General features: G+C 43.1%; 1 protein-coding gene across 1 annotated transcript in view; it reads left to right on the forward strand.

Moving 5' to 3' along the window:
• Window positions 1–17,650, forward strand: part of stk32c (serine/threonine kinase 32C) — an 83,923-nt gene that overhangs the window by 54,459 nt on the left and 11,814 nt on the right. The window contains exons 4-8 of the mRNA XM_074646898.1: window positions 7,784–7,957; window positions 13,322–13,359; window positions 14,618–14,707; window positions 15,251–15,354; window positions 15,478–15,594. Coding sequence (XP_074502999.1) covers window positions 7,784–7,957; window positions 13,322–13,359; window positions 14,618–14,707; window positions 15,251–15,354; window positions 15,478–15,594 — 523 coding nt within the window. The remainder of the gene's footprint in view (window positions 1–7,783; window positions 7,958–13,321; window positions 13,360–14,617; window positions 14,708–15,250; window positions 15,355–15,477; window positions 15,595–17,650) is intronic.

The following is a 17,650-nucleotide window of genomic DNA, read 5'->3' on the forward strand; positions in this document are numbered from 1 at the left end:
ATTCTGTAGAACTTGAGTACGCTGTTGGAATATCGATTCTGACAACCAAACACGCAACAACAGGACAATTTGATGCTGGCAACTTTTAATCCAATGTTTAAAGCTTGCAAACTCATCTTTGTCTCTGAATTACGCCCCCTTATACTCGCTTGCTTGCTTGTTTAATTTTTTGTAATTGGGATGAACCGACCCTTCAAAGGGCCTTTAGACAGTTTTTCTGAACAGTAGTGTCCCCCCTCCCTCAACTTGCTCAGAGCTTGCCTTCTTGTATTTGGCTGGCCCTCTCGAGAAGCATTAGGGGGTTACAGAGAGCAAAGGCACATCCTCAACAGTCTGTTGTCAGCGCCATCAGACTGTGTGACAAGAGAGGGACGGCACGTTAAAAACAGCTGTGTGACAATGTCTGGATGCAGCTGTTATACTGTATGAATCTGTCAGTGCAGCGCGCTCAGACCCTGAACTTGAGCAGCTGTGTTGATGTTAGTAATCGCATCACCAGACTGGTCCCACGCAAAAGCCACCAGAGAGTGACAACGTGTCTATAGAGTACCATTTTTGGTAGTCTAATTGTGCAAACCTACAGTCAGAAGCTGATGGAAAATACAGTTTGGATTGGTTCCATCCTCATCAACTAAATTAATTAACACAGGACTGCTTTAAAGATGCTCTTCTGGGACTAAAGCCTTCCTGTATTGAGCTTTCTCTGTGCACAAAAAAATTATAATTGAAGAAAAGTTGTGCTAGAGAGAAGAGAACACAGTGACACATAAAGGAAATCAAATTTTAGCTGGAGTCTATGGTTTGTTCCACCCCAGTTTACGCAGACACTGTGAGCATCTGTACATGACAGCATTGTTATGTGTTGCACCTGTATGCATCGCATAAACTGTCTGCTTCATTTAGCTGCTGCTTGGGACGCCATCGCCGCCGGGCAGGTAATGAGGTAGGACTGATGAGAACACCGCTTCATCTTCCCATCGTCTCTCTTACTGTATAACAACTAGGATCCTAATTGGTTCACCGCGCGGGTATGTTGTTTAACCAATTCCCTGTAGATCAGACTGTTGCCAGTATATCCATAGGCTTGTCAAACACCGAGCGTTGCGGTTCCTGGCAATTTGGCACTTCAGCGTGTTATTAATGGTTGTGAGATAGACCAGCTGTGTTTTTTGGGAACTGCTTATTCTCAAAAGCAAACAAAAATGAAGATGCAAGTCACGAGCAACACCAGCTTTGATAAAGCTTCATAGGAGTGTTTTTTTATTGATAGCGTGCCAGGAGGGAGCCATAGAGACACTCGGAGAGAATGTGGGAAAACACACCAAACATCTGTCAGAGGAAGTAATGATTCCTGCAATCACATAGAGAGGGAGGGCGAGCATCACGTAGAGAGGAGGGGTGCACACGGCAGCGCTAAGAAAGCATTTGGCATTGATTTGTTTTGTCAACAAAAAAAAAAAGAGATGTGCAGACTAAGAGGATTTGTAAGGTTCTCCTGCAGCTCTTACCTACACACAAAGACACACTTTCTGTCTTGAAGCTTTCGCTTTCATTGAGACATCCTGAATTTCCGCTGTGCTTTTGAACAGCTCCGTCCGTAGCTGCAGAGAAAATTCATTAGGAGGCAACCTTGTGAAAGCCCACACTGAATCCCATCAGCCGGGTAAAGGCTGCCTTAAGCTGGGCGGATGTCAAGTTTTGCAGCCCACAATAATTGCTGCGACCATTCCCTCGCCGCGTAGATATGATGTGTAGGAGCCGGCGCTACGCTGAATGGATTACCTCGGAGGAAGAAAAATTAACTATCATCTACTGCACACACCAAATCCACACAAATCCTTGTAAGGATTTGTGACACATGAGAAGACGCTGACTTCGTCTTTCCCTCGCACCTCCAAGTGCAGGGGTCGTGTCTCCCCACCCAGAATAACCAGCATTAGGGCGTAGCGATGGATCCCCTGGTCTACGGAGTATAGTACATCATTATAAAAGCAAGGTTTTCGCCTTAAGCGTTACATCACAACGGATCACTCTCAAATGTCGTCACCCGTTCTCCCCGAGGGCCGAGAGACGCAGCGGTGAATCATGACCAAATGGACGTTGCCACACAGTGCTGTCAAAAAAACAACTCGCAGAGGGTAGCTAGGGTTGCTGCAGCGGCTGTCGTCAAAGAGTTAGAGCTTTAAACACAGTCCCTTGGGATCGTCTTAAAGGATTTTCAAAACCAAAACAGTGGTGAGTCAGGAGCGGTGTACGGCTTTCCTTTTACTGTCCGTCCCTTCATCGGAGTCAGAAAGCGAGCGAGAGGAGTGGCGAGGATGGATGTGCCGTGTCCTGCTCAGCCTCCATTAGGAATATTGATTTCAGGCCTGCATGGAACAAGGCCTTAGGAGACTGTGGAACAAATTAGCCTCTACACCCTCTGTCAGCAGATATAACAAGCTCTGTGAGGGGGCTTAGCCTTAAATCATCGTCATAAAAGGCGAAATACGGGATCATCTGTTTCTGTTTCACAGATTATTTTGCCCTGGATTTGCAGCCTTGAAGGACTTCTACTGCTACTTTTAAAGAAGAACTTTTTTTGTAGGACTTTGAAAGTGCACCTTGTGAAAGCAGGCCAGCGGAGGTGTTGTGTCTCGGAGAGGCAGCGTTCACTCACACCATTGTTGCATTCTCAGCGGACCACGCGGGGGGTGTCTTGTGATTGAGTCATGCAGCCGGCTCCAGCCAGCCCATCTCTATCATCAACTTTATGTAGGCCATCGAAACTTTGCAGACCAACTGGAGCCAACAGAATCACAAGCTCTTGTTTCTCTGTCGCCTTTTTCCTCAAAACTCCTCTTCCGCCTCTCCTCCCTGCCTCCCTGGGCCCATTTGTCATTGTGGCCTGATTATTTCAGCCTGTTCCTTGTACTCCTTCCAGCCGGCTAACCTTCCTCTCTTAGTCGCTGTGACTGTCGCAGCCTCGTCCTGTCCACATGGCCTCCTCCTGTTTTTGGACAGTAACAGCTCTCCCTAGACGCCAGATTACTGCCAGGCATTCACTCACGCTCAAGGGTTTGACCTGCAATTCGTCTGTGCTCATTGTAAAGCACCACTCAGTAAATTGTGCTAATTTTTCAGTATGAGGAGCTGCAGAGGGCACATAAAATTAGATTAGTGGTGAAACATTACTTTGACCCATTACAGTGAAGCTCTATTCATAAAATAGTTAAAGCTGCACTAGTCAATCTTTTTATATTGACTATAGATGTAATGACACTTGACTCTGCAGTTCCCTTCAGCTCTACAGAGCATTTCATTTTCTTCCAGCTCATTGTTTTGGTCTTACAGCCCGCAACGTTACCGTTTGGTTCAGTTTCACTGCTCCTATCAACTGTACGCTACCTGCCCAGCACCAAACAGCAGACAGTTAGTGACTTGCTAATGAATGTAGTGGAGCATTTAGCAGCTGAAGAGACAAATATTTCCCTCAGGAGTTGGTGGAAACAAACAGAACTGAAAGGAGAGTGAATACTAGACTTACCTCTACTCAAGGTTGCATCTTGTATCATATGGTAGAGCGAAACTAACAAGCAAGCAGATAGAATGATGCATGCTGCTAGCTAACTTTACCTAGTAGTCAAGATCTCCTCAGTGACTTCCAGCACGCACTGGAGCGGTTTGCAGCTGAGTGTGAAGTGTTTGGGATGAGAGTCAGTAACTCCAAGTCTGTGTGAGTCATTGCCCCAAGTGAGGGAGTTCAAGAATCTCAAGGTTTTGTTCACGAGTGAGGGTAAAATGGAGCGTGAGATGGACAGGCGGTTCGGTGCAGTGTCAGCAGTGATGCAGGCGCTGTATCGGACCGTTGTGGTGAAGAGGGAGCTGGAACGGAAGGCAAAGCTCTCGGTTTACCGGCCCCATACGTTTCGATCCTTATCTAAGGTCATGAGCTTTGGGGAGTGACAGAAAGAATGGGATCGCGGATACAAGAGGCCGAATGGAGCTTCTTTCGTAGGATAACTGGGCTCAGCCTTATGCATACACGGACAGCTGCAGACACCACGGACGCTTAGTAGTTCTGTTTATACTATCCACTCGGAGAATGTGCTCCGAACATGCTTAGTAGATCGTTAAGCTACATCTTGTAGAGTAGTGGCTGTGTGGACCTGTAACAACAAATTGCCAGTAGGCGGATGTCCGCACAGAGCCTACACCTACACCCTTTGATGACGAAATTTGCATCACACGGACCCCAGTACTCGCCGTAGCTGCGGACTTAGAAGGTATAACTCTGGGTTTAGAGATAGGATGAAGAGCTCAGACATCTGGAAGGAGCTCGGAGTAGAGACGCTGCTCCTTTGCGTCGAAAGGAGCCAGCTGAGGTGGTTTGGGCATCTGATCAGGATGCCTCCTGGACGCCTCCCTTTGGAGGTTTTCCTGGCACGCTCAACTGGTAAGAGGCCCTGGGGTAGACCCAGAACACGCTGGAGAGATTATATATCTTGTTTGGCCAGGGAATGCCTCGGGGTTCCCTAGAAAGAGCTGGAAAACGTTGCTGGGGAGAGGGACGTCTGCTGCCCCCGCGACCCGGCTCCCGAATAAGTGGAAGAAAATGGATAGTTGGATGGATGGAAGATCTCCTCACATGTTCTACGTTCATGGACTCTTCAGGAGATGTAGAGCTACATTCTGCATTCCAACAAACAGGTTAGAGAAGTAGCCATAATGTGATCTATTCTTCTTTTCCCGTGATTGATGCAGACGCAGATGATTGCTGGAAATGTCTGTTCTATGCGTTCGTTCTTAATGACTCAAAGCCTAATGCTGACGAAATCATCAGCCTGAATGTAGATCACAACCTGTCACATTTCATCTCTCTTCCTCGCTGTCATCCCCAATCTATACCATCCCCTTAAAGTAGACGATGTCCTTGAATACCAGCGTGTGAAATTATATTTCCTTACCCTGAGGGGAAAGATGAGGAGAAGAGGATATCTGGAAAGAGAGTGGAGCTGCCCTCCCTTCATATTAACGGAGCCAGTTGAGCTGGTTCTGGCATCTGATTAGGATTCTTCCTTGACATCTCCTTGTAAAGGTATTCCGGGCATGTCCATGTGGGAGGAGACCCAAGGGTAGACCCTGAGCATGCTCACATTGTATATCTTATCCGACCTAGGAACACACTGGGATCCCTCAGGAACATGCTGGAGGAAGTGGAAAGGGAGCGGGAAGCCTGGACTACTTTGCTTAATGCCAGAATATGCTAGAAACTAACTAGATCGTACAACATGTCGTCAAAAGGCAAAAGAATGATGGGGTGAAAAGCTTGCCATCATGGACGCCATGACCTCTCAAAATGTGGATAACAGCACACACTTTATCCCCTCAACAGCATTCATGATGTTACGGAGTAGAGACACTTGGTTGTACGGATGAAACATGATGGAAGTATTTAATTAATTGATTAGTTATCAAGTATTTATTTTTTTAAGAAAAAAAGTCAAATTTCTCTGATTCCAGCTTCTTAAATATATATATTTTGTGAATATTTTCTGGTTTCTTTACTCCTCTATGTCAACAAAATTAATATCTTTGAGTTCTGGACAAAACAAGACATTTGAAGACGTCATCTTGGGCTTTTAGGAACACTGATCAACATTTTCACCATTTTATAGACCAAACAACTGATCGATTAATCTAGAAAATAATTGACAGATTAATCGACAATGAAAATAATGGTAAGTTGCAGCCCTAAAGTAGTCGCATGAAGAAGGAAAAAAAGGAGCTTGAGAGAGACGTTCAAACCCTTTATACTTTCACATATCTGGGCAATTGCTACATGAAGTGGGCAGTGGGAAAAGTGTAAAAATTGTCTGAAGCATACTGACCCCTTTACCCCAAGATATCAATAAGTGCCAAAAAGGGATGGATTCAAGTGCCCTTCAACTAATACTGTACTTGTCACTTTCCCTTCCTTTTATTGTTTACTCAGTTTTCCTTTCCGCTCCGAGACAGCAGAAGAGTCCTTTATTTGAGTTTCAGGACTGTCAAATTGGTGGACTTTACATTGTGTTTATCTGGAGCGAAGTGTTCCCAAAAAATGGGGAATAAGTTTGCGTTTCCTCCCTGTCCCAATCCTTGGCGAGAGTCTTAAAGGTGATGAGGCTTGTCAGCGCCGGAGCTTTCATATGCTCCCGTTGTCGGCCCGTATCTGACATCTCCTTGTCACCTCAGCGAAAGCGGGGGAATGAATTGACAACCAGACCGAGCCGCTGCAGTCTTTCTCTTGGGAGCCCAGATATTTCGGCAGTGGATTTGGGAAAAGCGTTTTTGTGGAACAGTGAGATAGCGAGTGCCGCCTCATCTGTCAGCTGGATACTGTGAATCAGACTGTGACAATGAGGTGATAAAAAGGTGACAGTGAGGAGTCCCCGCCAACGGCAACAACAACATCCTGGGGGCCGGCCATCTGCTGCGGCCGCTCTGTGTTTTAATAGTGAGGCTGATATTTGAGAGGTTGGGGCAGGTTGGTTCACGGTGTCTCATGTAGGTGGCTCTATTGTCTATTGAGTGCATGCTACAGGACTGTCTTGCAGTGCTGGCAGGGTGTGTAATGAAAAAGAGGAAATGTTGGAAAACTTTTTGATGTTAATACAAAGCTAAATGTGATGTTTTTGTGCTCACAGAGTCAGTAGAGTGTGCCATTATCTATCCCATCACATGAAAGTCGAGGCCCTTTCATCAATTAATCTACGTGGCGTTTTAGGAGAAGAGAAATAGTCCTTTCATCTGAGGCAGAGCCATCAATCTGTGCAAAGAGATGGAATGATTTTCGCTCTGCAGGCCTCATTTCTCACTTATACGGAGGCAGGAAATTGCACCTGAATAGGGCCAATCACAATGTCCCCATGAGTGTTCAGGGCCGAGCCTGAAGATACAGAGGGAACCTGCTGCTATGAAAAAAGTAATATCGGCACAGTATCAGAGCTTTAATGGGAAAATATAAAGTATTGGCTCAGTTGCAACCGCATTAAACCGAGTTTGATAGAAGAAACCACCAAGTTTGTTTTCCCTCCTCTGCAAATTGGCACAGGGGGCCTATTAAGATATTATTCTGCTTTTTTCTTGGATGAGAAATTAGATTCTGTTGTACAAAAACAGTTTGTTCAGCCGTGTGGTTTAATGTTTTGTTCGGTGTCTGGGGCAGAAATTGTGGAGTGGAGTGTTACAAATCCCCACCCCGATCACTGAGAGGCTGTGTTTTAATTTGAAGTGCATGATTAGTAAGCCTGATTGACGAAAATGTTTAGCGGACCAAGAGCAGCCTTCAATTAAGTCACATCATGCAAAGACGGGTTGTTTTCGAGCTCTAATTCAACAGCCAGTTTCTCTCTTTTGGCATTTCCTTCAAAGACGTGTTATAAGTGTTTTTTTACCGTCAACTGTGCACATTCAGAGCCTGCCGGGAAGCACAACAGAAACCAACTCAAGCATTCATTGACATATACAGTATAACTATGTATTATGCATGAAGGTCGCTGATTCAACGGTATTTGTTTAGACGTAAGCATGAATATGGCATGTTCTCCTGTCGTAGCTCGTAGATATGGCCTTTGTCCTTGTGTGGGTTTCTATAAACATGCATATGTGTCTGCAGACGTTGTGTACTGCTTGCAAGAGCACACAAGCCCCTATACTGTATGTGCTTGTGTGCTCAGTCTTTGCCTTTGTTCGTATAGCATGTGTTTTCTTTCCACGCTGGACGGTGAGTGAGCACTGTGTCCCCCCCCCTTGCTCCCAGGTACTCGTTCCAGGACGAGGAGGACATGTTCATGGTGGTGGACCTCCTGCTTGGAGGAGATCTGCGCTACCACCTGCAGCAGAACGTCCAGTTCAGCGAGGACGCTGTCAAACTCTACCTCTGTGAGATGACACTGGCGCTCGACTACCTGAAGAACCAGCACATCATCCATAGGTACACGTTCATCTGGTTTTATTTTTTAAATTCAAGGCAGCTTCCAAGCCTTTTTGTGGATATTTATAAAGAAACACATCTTTCCCTAGTCTATCCTGTCAACTACCTTGAGAGAAAAGTGACAAAAGTCAAACACGGACATGTAAAAATGCACTGTGATTCGTATAAATTCCACAAAATCATTTCTACGTAATCCACATAATTTTGAAACGTGAAATATAAAGAGAGACAAGCGCAGACTTTCACCCAGGAGACCGCTGTTTGTACCTCGTTACGCCACTTCTGGAGGTATTTTAACTAAGACCGTAATCTTTTCCTAAACATAACTAAGTAGCTTTTGTCACGTAACTTCTGTACTTAAGTTACGCCACTTTTGGATTTATTTTAACCCAAACTACAATCTTTTCCTAAACCTAACTAAGTAGTTTTGTTGCCTAAACCTAAACAAGCTGTTTCCTGTTAAGACGGAATTTTATTTTGAAAAGACTGTATGCATGCAACGAGCGGAAATTGACACATTTTGCTGGACATTTGTAGGAAAACAAACAAAAAAGGAGGAATAACTTTTTCGAGAGATATCATATGAACCATTGCCTGACATTATGTTGGGCGGTTACAGCTAATAACGGTGTCCCAACTGACGGCATCAACGCAGAAGCATAGCACCCAATGTCGGGTTCCCCCTCTGGTAAACACTGTTATGTCTGTCAGCACTTTCGCCTTGTTTTCACTGGTAGCACCTTTAGCTGTTTAGCTCCCTGTGTTGAGAGCTCGGTGGAGGCAATAGAAATACTCTCAATCCTGTATTTAGCATCTTTAAATCATCTTATATACACAGTTATTGTTACAGACTCGCTCTCCACCTTCCTACACTTGTATTTTGAATGTAATTAATTTGTCATAAAAGACTCAAAACACACAATAAACAAAGTTAAAGATGAATTTGACTGAGCATTATTCTTCTTTTTCCGGCAAATTTTCAATAGATATTATGATAATATCGTTATTGTGACTTATTTTTGCCACAATAATCATATAGTGAAAATCTAGTATCATGACAGCCCTAGTAGCATGGGTTCTTTTAGGTCCTTGGCGTTCAGGTTTTACACTGAATAAAATGACTTACACATTAAAAAGACTGACACTCCCAATGTGGGACCAGACGTCTTATTTTCTGGGTTTTGATTCAATCTTCAAAACAGCAGATCAGAGAGAAACAGACACATTAAACTCCCAAATACACCCATTAAAGTGTTTTGCCCACAATACTTAGCAGATACAGCCAGTGTCAGGCCATTACATCATTATATTTTGTTTCATCAAATATACTAAACCTCAGTTCAAAGCACTGATGTGTTCCTGCATTGAAAGAACTCTGAATATCAACTCAAGGTTGCATCTGTGACTTTTAGTATTCAAGAGGTTTCCTTCATTGTGTTCTGCTTCTCCAGCTCGCAGCGTTATTATTGGTGATTTATGAAAGTAATGGTTGACTCTTTGAGCTGGAACTCAAACACTAAAATGAATTTAAGGAAAAGTCAAGGGTCCTTTTCTTAACATCACGACTTGCGCAAGTGCATTATCTCCTCTCTATTCCAGAGGGAACGCTGCAATAAGCTTTTTCCTTTGTGTAAGCACTCTTGGTGTATCAGAACCACAAGGTCATGGTGACTTTCTAACTAGCTTTATGTGCACTTATTTAGGCTGTAAACTTGACTCAAGTGTCTTTGTATAGATTTATATATTTAAACTCGTCTTCGTCATGTCCTGTTGACTAATGCTCCCGCTTCGACCTCACCGGTTATGACCACGTCCGCTCAGATGACACTACATTATTCTTCCAGAGGTGCCCTACAGCTCCCTAGACAGGATAGTAGAAGGGTTAGTCATGCTTTTATTTTGGAACATGTGCCCTCTACATTTTCTCTATTTTGCACCATTTTGTACCAGCTGTTGTATCCATGCACTCACGATCACAGCATCAGGAAGGATGTGTTCGTTATCCTCTATCTAGAAGTCAAAATTAGCATTATAAGTAGAGATAACATAAAAGTATTAGACTGAGAAATATACCACACAAGCGAAAGAAGCCAAGCACACTATCTGAAGTCCTGGTGTGGCCTGCAGGTATTGCCTTATCTCGGCATTTGGGCATCCCTGTTTTTATTTCCGTTACTTTCCTTGTATAAAGATAGCCCTAATGCTTGTTCTCGTAATTGTTACCATCCATCATCCTCAACCAGGGTGGGACTCGCTGTCCGCAGCTTTTTGTCCAAATATGCTGAGCGCAGCGGTATGTGTCTGTGCAGTCCAGTAAGTGAAAGAGCCGGATCCCTGCAGACTGCAGATTTAGTGCCGCAGATGGCTGAAAAACTGTTTGAACCTTGTTCCAAACCTCATTTGGGCTACATTTCTTCCTTCAAACAACAGCGTAGTCAAGTCAAGTCAGTTTTATTTATATAGTCCAATATCACAAATCACAAATTTGCCTCAGGGGGCTTTACAATCTGTACAGCATACGACACCGTCTGTCCTTTACAGTACAACCCTCACTTCAGATAAGGAAAAACTCCCCAAAACAAACCCCTTAAACAGAGAGGTGGAAGAAACCTCAAGAAGAGCAACAGAGGAGGGATCCCTCTCTCAGGACGGACAGGCATGCAATACACGTCATGTGTACAGACTAGACCAACATAATAAAATTACAATGTAGACCAGTGATTCTCAAAGTGGGGTCCGCGAAATAATTTGCTGTAATTAAAAAAGTGTGCCTTATCATTTAAAAGTGCATAGGTTGCCTGGCAACCACATTGTGACAACGAGAAGAAGAAAAAACTCGTCTGAAATCACATACTATGCACTACATACCCAATAGGTGTGAATAAACAGTAGTATGTGTCTTTTCGGACGTATTGAGCATGTACATATCACGTCACTTCCTGAGAGCCTCCTTGCCAGTTGGAGACGTGTAACCATGGTAACCCTCGCCAAACTCATGTGACCAAATCAACGGATTGTGAGAATCGAAGTCTGATATAATTTGAAATATATATTACTCCTAGCAAAGTAAAATCTTACACTTACAGTGACGCGTTATTTATGTCACAGAGCTGTCTGTCAACGTCCTTTATGAACATTGTCGTCACTACCACATTGCATTGTGGGAAATATAGTGTCCAGCGTCACATACTGTAATATTTAACCGGAAATAGTATGCAATTCGTGTAATATTGGTTCCATACTACTACCATACTACTACTACTACTAGAAAACCAATAAGTGTGTTTCAAAAGCAAGATTCAAGCATTAGTAAATAAACAATATACACATCAGACATCATAGACAGTATATATATCTTTATGTGCATTTCATTCTACAAATCTTCTACATTTGCAGTGGGCTGTTTGTGTGTCATCACAAGCGTATGTGATCGTAATTTCAAAGAGCCAGTCACTCTGCCACGTTTCACTACATGACAGGTAGCCTAGTTGGCAAAGACGTCGGACTTCAGAACTGCCGTTTGTAGCAGGTGACAGATGTTGCTCATCTGTGCTTTTTTTTCTATTTTTTTTTTTTCAACCTCTCCTTGACATCAGCTGTTCTGCCTTTGACACAATTGTGTCTCCTCTCAGAGGCGTAATCCAATCCCTGGGTATCCGTGGCCGTCCCCAGCTCTACAATTTTGTTCCACCCTGTAAGTTTTTGACAGCAGAATACTATACAATTATTTTGTTGCACCAACTGAAGGAAGAAGGGTCTCTGGTCTCCTAGCAACAGTCAGCTGCCACCATGCCCAAGGAGGTAAAAATGGTCCTATGAGAAGAAGGGAAGTAAAAGTGGAGAGTCTTCCCTGTTTCCTCTCTGCGCAGATCGCCAGGTTGCTTCAGTCGTCTTCATCATACACTCAACATGTTAAAACTGCTCCCTGTGCAAAACAACAAGCCACTTCCCGTGCTGTTTCATGTTGGATTGGCATTTCTGTGCTCGCTGCAAAATGAATGAAACGTTAAGTGAATTTTTCTCTACATCAAACAAAATAGAACGATGCTGTAGCTGGCACTCACATCAGGCTTCCTCCTGTGAACATGTGAACATTTCCCTCCAGCCTTGTACTGCTGGATCAGACAACCCCCCCACCACCACCATCACCACCTCCACTACTCCCCTCCTAGAATTTGGCAGATGATATTAGCATCAGTTTAGCGTTGCATAGCCACAGCGAGCAAATGCGTCCTACGGGAAGGGTGGATGCTCTCTGAGGACCGTGTGTATTCTCCACACCAGCGTGACGTGCGGCATAATTAAATAAGCTGTGTGCGCTCTGTTAATTGCCTGCGGAGGGCTTGGAGGGACTGGGAAATGTCGAGATGTGTGTGTGTGTGTGTGTGTGTGTGTGTGTGTGTGTGTGTGTGTGTGTGCCTGGATGTGTCTGTGCGTTGCATCGGTGCCCGGTGTAATAAGCATGTGCAGACAAACCTGCGAGAGCCTCCAGGGGGATCGGTGATGGCTGTGCTCTCATGTGCTCTGGCAACGTTTCAAATGCAGGAAATTAAAATGTTCCCCCTCTCGTTCTCTCACCTGACACACGCACACACACACACACACACACACACACACACACACTTAACATGTTGCACCAACATGTACAGTAATTCACACATTCATGAGCCTAAAAACACCTCCTACAGAGTTTCACATCCACACATAGTGTACACATCTTATCGCACTCTTTCCTACCTGACCACAATCTATAGGACTTGAGGCACTGTTACAGTATGTGTTTCTGATTTAACTGAGAACTACAGGAACAAATAAGGGATTTAGCAAATGCCCTGAATCTGAGACACTTTTACTAACCGCAACAATTCAATGAGTGTGTTTCCATCCACCTATTTTCATGCCCATTTTCAATGAAAATAAAAGAACTCAGGCATAAAACCTCTGGCATAAAAAAGAAACGTTCCAAATATGCAAACTCGAAACAGCTTGGTTAGTTTTAGGAAGATATCATGGTTCGGGTTAAAATAAGTACATTAATCCCAGAAGTTATCTCAGGGGGTGTGTCTTGTAGTAAAGTATACTTGAATATTATAATTATAATATGAATAGTATGGTAGTATGTGGTTTATTGGCACCTGACCGGACAGTTAGCACCACCAGCTGTATCTTGATGCAGCCGACTACTAATATTCTCATTACAGTAGCGAATTGAAATGCATGTTAATATGGTTCAAATTTGAGCTACACTTCAATGGAAACCTGACTGTGTTGTTTATGATATAACATTAGATTGTTATTCCGTATTAAGGTTATTTATGTGGCAAATCTTTTTTGATATGTGTGTCTGTTTTTGTCTCCTTTTAGAGATGTCAAGCCAGACAATATCCTGTTGGATGAGCAAGGTAAGGATGTGAACTGTTTGCTTTGACAGACTTATGATATCAATGTTTATGCAGATGATACAATCTTCTCCACCTCAAGCCGTGTCTAGACTACTGTGTGCTTTTAACATTCTTCAGACATCCTCAAACTTGTACTAAATGTTGATGAGACTAAATGTATTTTATTCTCAAGAACCCATGATTCTAATTTACGTCTTCTTTTCTATCCATACACGATGCAGTTTACCACTGTGTCATTTCCGAATCACCATCACAAGCTACTGTTCATCAGAGCAGATCCCAGAACTGGTTACCTCTTGATTCCCCACCAGTAAATACTTGGGGAAGACCGCCTTCCAGTTTTCTTTGCACTATATAAATTGCAAATGATTTTTAAACTTCCAACATCTCATCACATTGGATGAATTTTGAAACTCTTTAGAAATGTCTGTTGTATTGTTTTTGATGCTGTTTGAAAGTGCTTGTGTTGTGACAGGCTGTGTGTCTTATTACTGTTTTTAATTCTTCTGTTGTAATCAGGTTTTCTTGCAAAAGAGATCTTGATCTAAATGAGATTGAATAAAGGTTTTATATATATGTGTCCATAACGCATTTGCGCATTTGCGTATCTTAGTGTCTTTGTGATCAGGTGAAAAGTGGAAATTGCATCACAGCCAAAACCTTTTAAAGGTACAGTGTGCAGGATTTGGTGGCATCTAGTGGTGTGGTTGCAACCAACTGAGTACCCTTACGCTCACTCCTCCCTTTCCAAGACTGCGGTAACGTGAGCCGCCGAGTGCAAAACCGCCGTTGGCCTCGCTCAGATTCCATCCTTACCATAATAACAGGCGGTGCCACAGTTTTGCACTTTGCGGCTCACGCTACTGCAGTTTCACAAGGGTGTCGGAGAACTACGGTGGCCTTCAGGTAACGTAAAAATGCGAAAGGCCCTATCTAGAGCCAGTGTTTGGTTTGTACGTTCTGGGCTACTGTAGAAACACGGCTGTGCAACATGGCAGACACTAATGAAAACATGGTTATGAATTTTAAATTCCATTTCTGCTAATAGATCCCCTGCACTGTTCCTTTAAGTGCACAGTATAAAGATAAGAGTGAGATTGAGTCCATCGTGACAAGTAGGACACAAAATGACCCTACAGGCTACTAATGAGTCACAACGGTAACAAGGTCAGAGGAGTCAGGGACGTGTGCCCGACACACACAAAAAACACTGAAAATGGATTTAGTTGTGATGGATTTTGTGGTTGCTTTTTCTCAGGTCACGCTCACCTGACGGACTTCAACATAGCAACGATAATAAAGGACGGCGAGAGAGCCACAGCCTTAGCTGGAACCAAGCCCTACATGGGTAACTTTGCTTTGCAAGCTGCATCACAACCATCTTGTCAATCATGTCTGATTGCTAGGTTGTATTCTTGGCATAGGAGAATTGCTGTGACACAGTAAACTGTAGTTTGTAGTCTCAAATGTACCTTTAGAAGAGACAGTTTAGTTAATTTGCATAAGCTGTTTCTGACATTGCTACAGTGGGAAGATAACCTCAGTAAATATGAGACAAGCTTACAGTAGACACACTGTGTTCAAATTAGAGAGTGCTGCTAAAGGTGCTAGACTCTGCTGATTTCTAAACATATTTTTGCTCGCTCATCAGCACTTAAGAGGCACTTGTGTGAATTAAATGATAGAAATTACAGATCTCGTGTTTATTTCTGAAAAGCCGAGGCAAAAAAGTCCCATCTTGTCTTTTGATTACACAGCACAGCTGAGGGAAAATAAACATGTTGACATTTTGGAAAGGAACATTTCATTTTTTTGTATTTTACCACATGTACAAGCAGCGGTTTGAAAAGCTTTTCCAGCTCCAGAAGTGATTCTGTGTTTGTGCTTTCAGCCCCAGAGATCTTCCACTCTTTTGTGAGTGGGGGGACGGGCTACACCTTTGATGTAGACTGGTGGTCACTAGGGGTGACCATCTTCGAAGTGCTGCGTGGATGGGTAAGTCATCATGGGAGTTTTTATGTTATAAGGTTGCAAATCTGAACTCCATTCATCCCCTCTCCTCTTTCTCTTCCTTATCTGTGTATTCATCCTATTTTTCTCATTGTGTTTCCACGCCAGAGGCCCTATGACATCCATGCCAGTAACTCTGTGGAGTCCCTGATTCAGCTCTTCAGTACAGTCAGTGTCCAGTACAGCCCGGCCTGGCCCAAGGACCTGGTTTCCCTCTTGAGGAAGGTGAGCCGGACACAATGGGGTGTCATTTACTTTCAGCTCTTTCATTTAAATAGTTGGATTTACCTCAGAGTTTAAAACCTGGAAATATTTTCGCACTGAGAGATAAGCATCATGAAATTGGGGCAATGGAATTTCGATTTACGTTGAGATGCCCCTGAACATTTCACTTCTCAGACTCTTTTTTTCTTACTCAAGATAATCTGGTTTAGGATTTTGATGGTGTGGATGCGTTGACTTCTTTTCAGTTGCTATATTTTCTGCAGCCAGTATCTTCTTGATTTTTGGCAGTGTGCATTAACTCTGAAAATATGGATATCATTTGACAAATGTGCATGTTGTTAGGTGGCTAAAGTGGACTTATTTTACTCCAACTCTAGAGCTGAAATGATTAGCTGATTAATTGATCAGTCAATTGACAGAAAATTTATTGCAACTGTTTTGATAATTGATTAAGGGAAATGTATTTTCTCCCAGATTGCGGTCGCAGTTTTAATCACGATTAACGTTGTAATTTAAAACAAAACAAAACAAAAATGCAACAGAACTACCTAGTTAGGTTTAGTAAAAAAACGGTAACGTCCGATGTTTGTTGCTAGCTAGCTTGCTAATTCCACCATACTTCAACGCCACACTGGTTACAGAAAACGAGCCGAAGAAAATTGTCACTCGTCTGGCGATAGCTGTGCTTTCCTCTGCTGTGATAAGAGTGTGGATGAAGCATTAAGTTGTTAAATTTGACTCAGTTTCTTTGGCTCTCTATGCTTCATAAAGTTACTACTCCACTGTTCCTTTAGTCGTTACTGCAAAACCTCAACTCAGTGTGTCTGCGATTTGCCGCAAGTCGGTTTAGTACGGAAGTCAGCCCGTCGCTATGGCAACGGTACACATAAAAATGGACGTCCCTCTGACCATCCTGCTACGTTGATTTGAATGTGGATGTCCGTTCTACTCCTATTAAAAGTCTATGGTAGGGCGTGTCAAACTAGCCGATAGGCAGGTATTATGCAGATATGTTACTTGGTGACATCACCACGTTACGGAAGAAAAAGGCAGGCTTCAAGCAAGACGTTTAAGGCAGTTCAGGAGCTTTTTGTGAGAGAGAGTAACTCCCTTTGGCGTGGACTTTGTGCTTTGTAACTTTGCAGACCTTTTACAAGGACAAAAAACTCTATAACACACTAAAGGAAAGGGAAAAAGCACAAAAGCATAACATGTCCTCTTTAATCAATTAATCTTGAAAATAATCTTCAGATTAATCGATAATTAAAATAGGGTTACCAAAGCATACTGTAAATATATGAAAAAATAAATTAATGAAAGAATGTGGACAAAAAATTGCAATATATTTCTCCTATTTTATTGAGATTCAGGTTATATTTTTGTTTAAGTAAATTGAACCCTGACCCCTCTGCCTGGACACAGATGGTCTTCCCTGTAAAGAGGAGCAGGAGGGAAGCAGAGCAGTGGGGGATATAGAGGTGAAATTGGGGTGCATATTGAGGTAAAAACCACTGAAGCCACAGGAACAGAGGATGAAGGTAGAGTAGAGGGACTGGAGCTGGAGGGAGGGAGGATGAGCCGAGACCCTCGGGGCAAAGGAGAAGAAAAACGACAGATGGGAATCTGAGGGATGGAAGCACAGAAACAGAGAGAGAAGCGATATATGTGTGACAACCTGTGTATTGCTGCTGATAATATTCATTATAACAAGTCATTTGACCTCATATTGAGGCTCAAACTGTTCTTACAACTGAAATTCTGCCAGTTGGATGAGATAATTCCCTTTGCGTCGAATGGAAATAAATCTGCTCAACAGTTTTCTTGTTATAATCGTCTACTTTATTCTGTTTGGTGTCAACATGTCATCTGAACAAGTGAAACTCTGCTGGAAACAAATTATCTAATCCCCTCTGGCAGTATTTCCTCACTCATTTTAAGACACGATTTATGTAGTATAAACAACGAGTACAGAAAATGTGACTTGTTAGGAAGGATATTTTTTGGCAGAGTGAAAGTGTGAGCAGGAGAGCGTGCATGTGTTCAGTGTCTGAGAGAC

The sequence above is a fragment of the Sebastes fasciatus genome, chromosome 9, assembly GCF_043250625.1.
Source record: "Sebastes fasciatus isolate fSebFas1 chromosome 9, fSebFas1.pri, whole genome shotgun sequence".
Classification (NCBI taxonomy): domain Eukaryota; kingdom Metazoa; phylum Chordata; class Actinopteri; order Perciformes; family Sebastidae; genus Sebastes; species Sebastes fasciatus.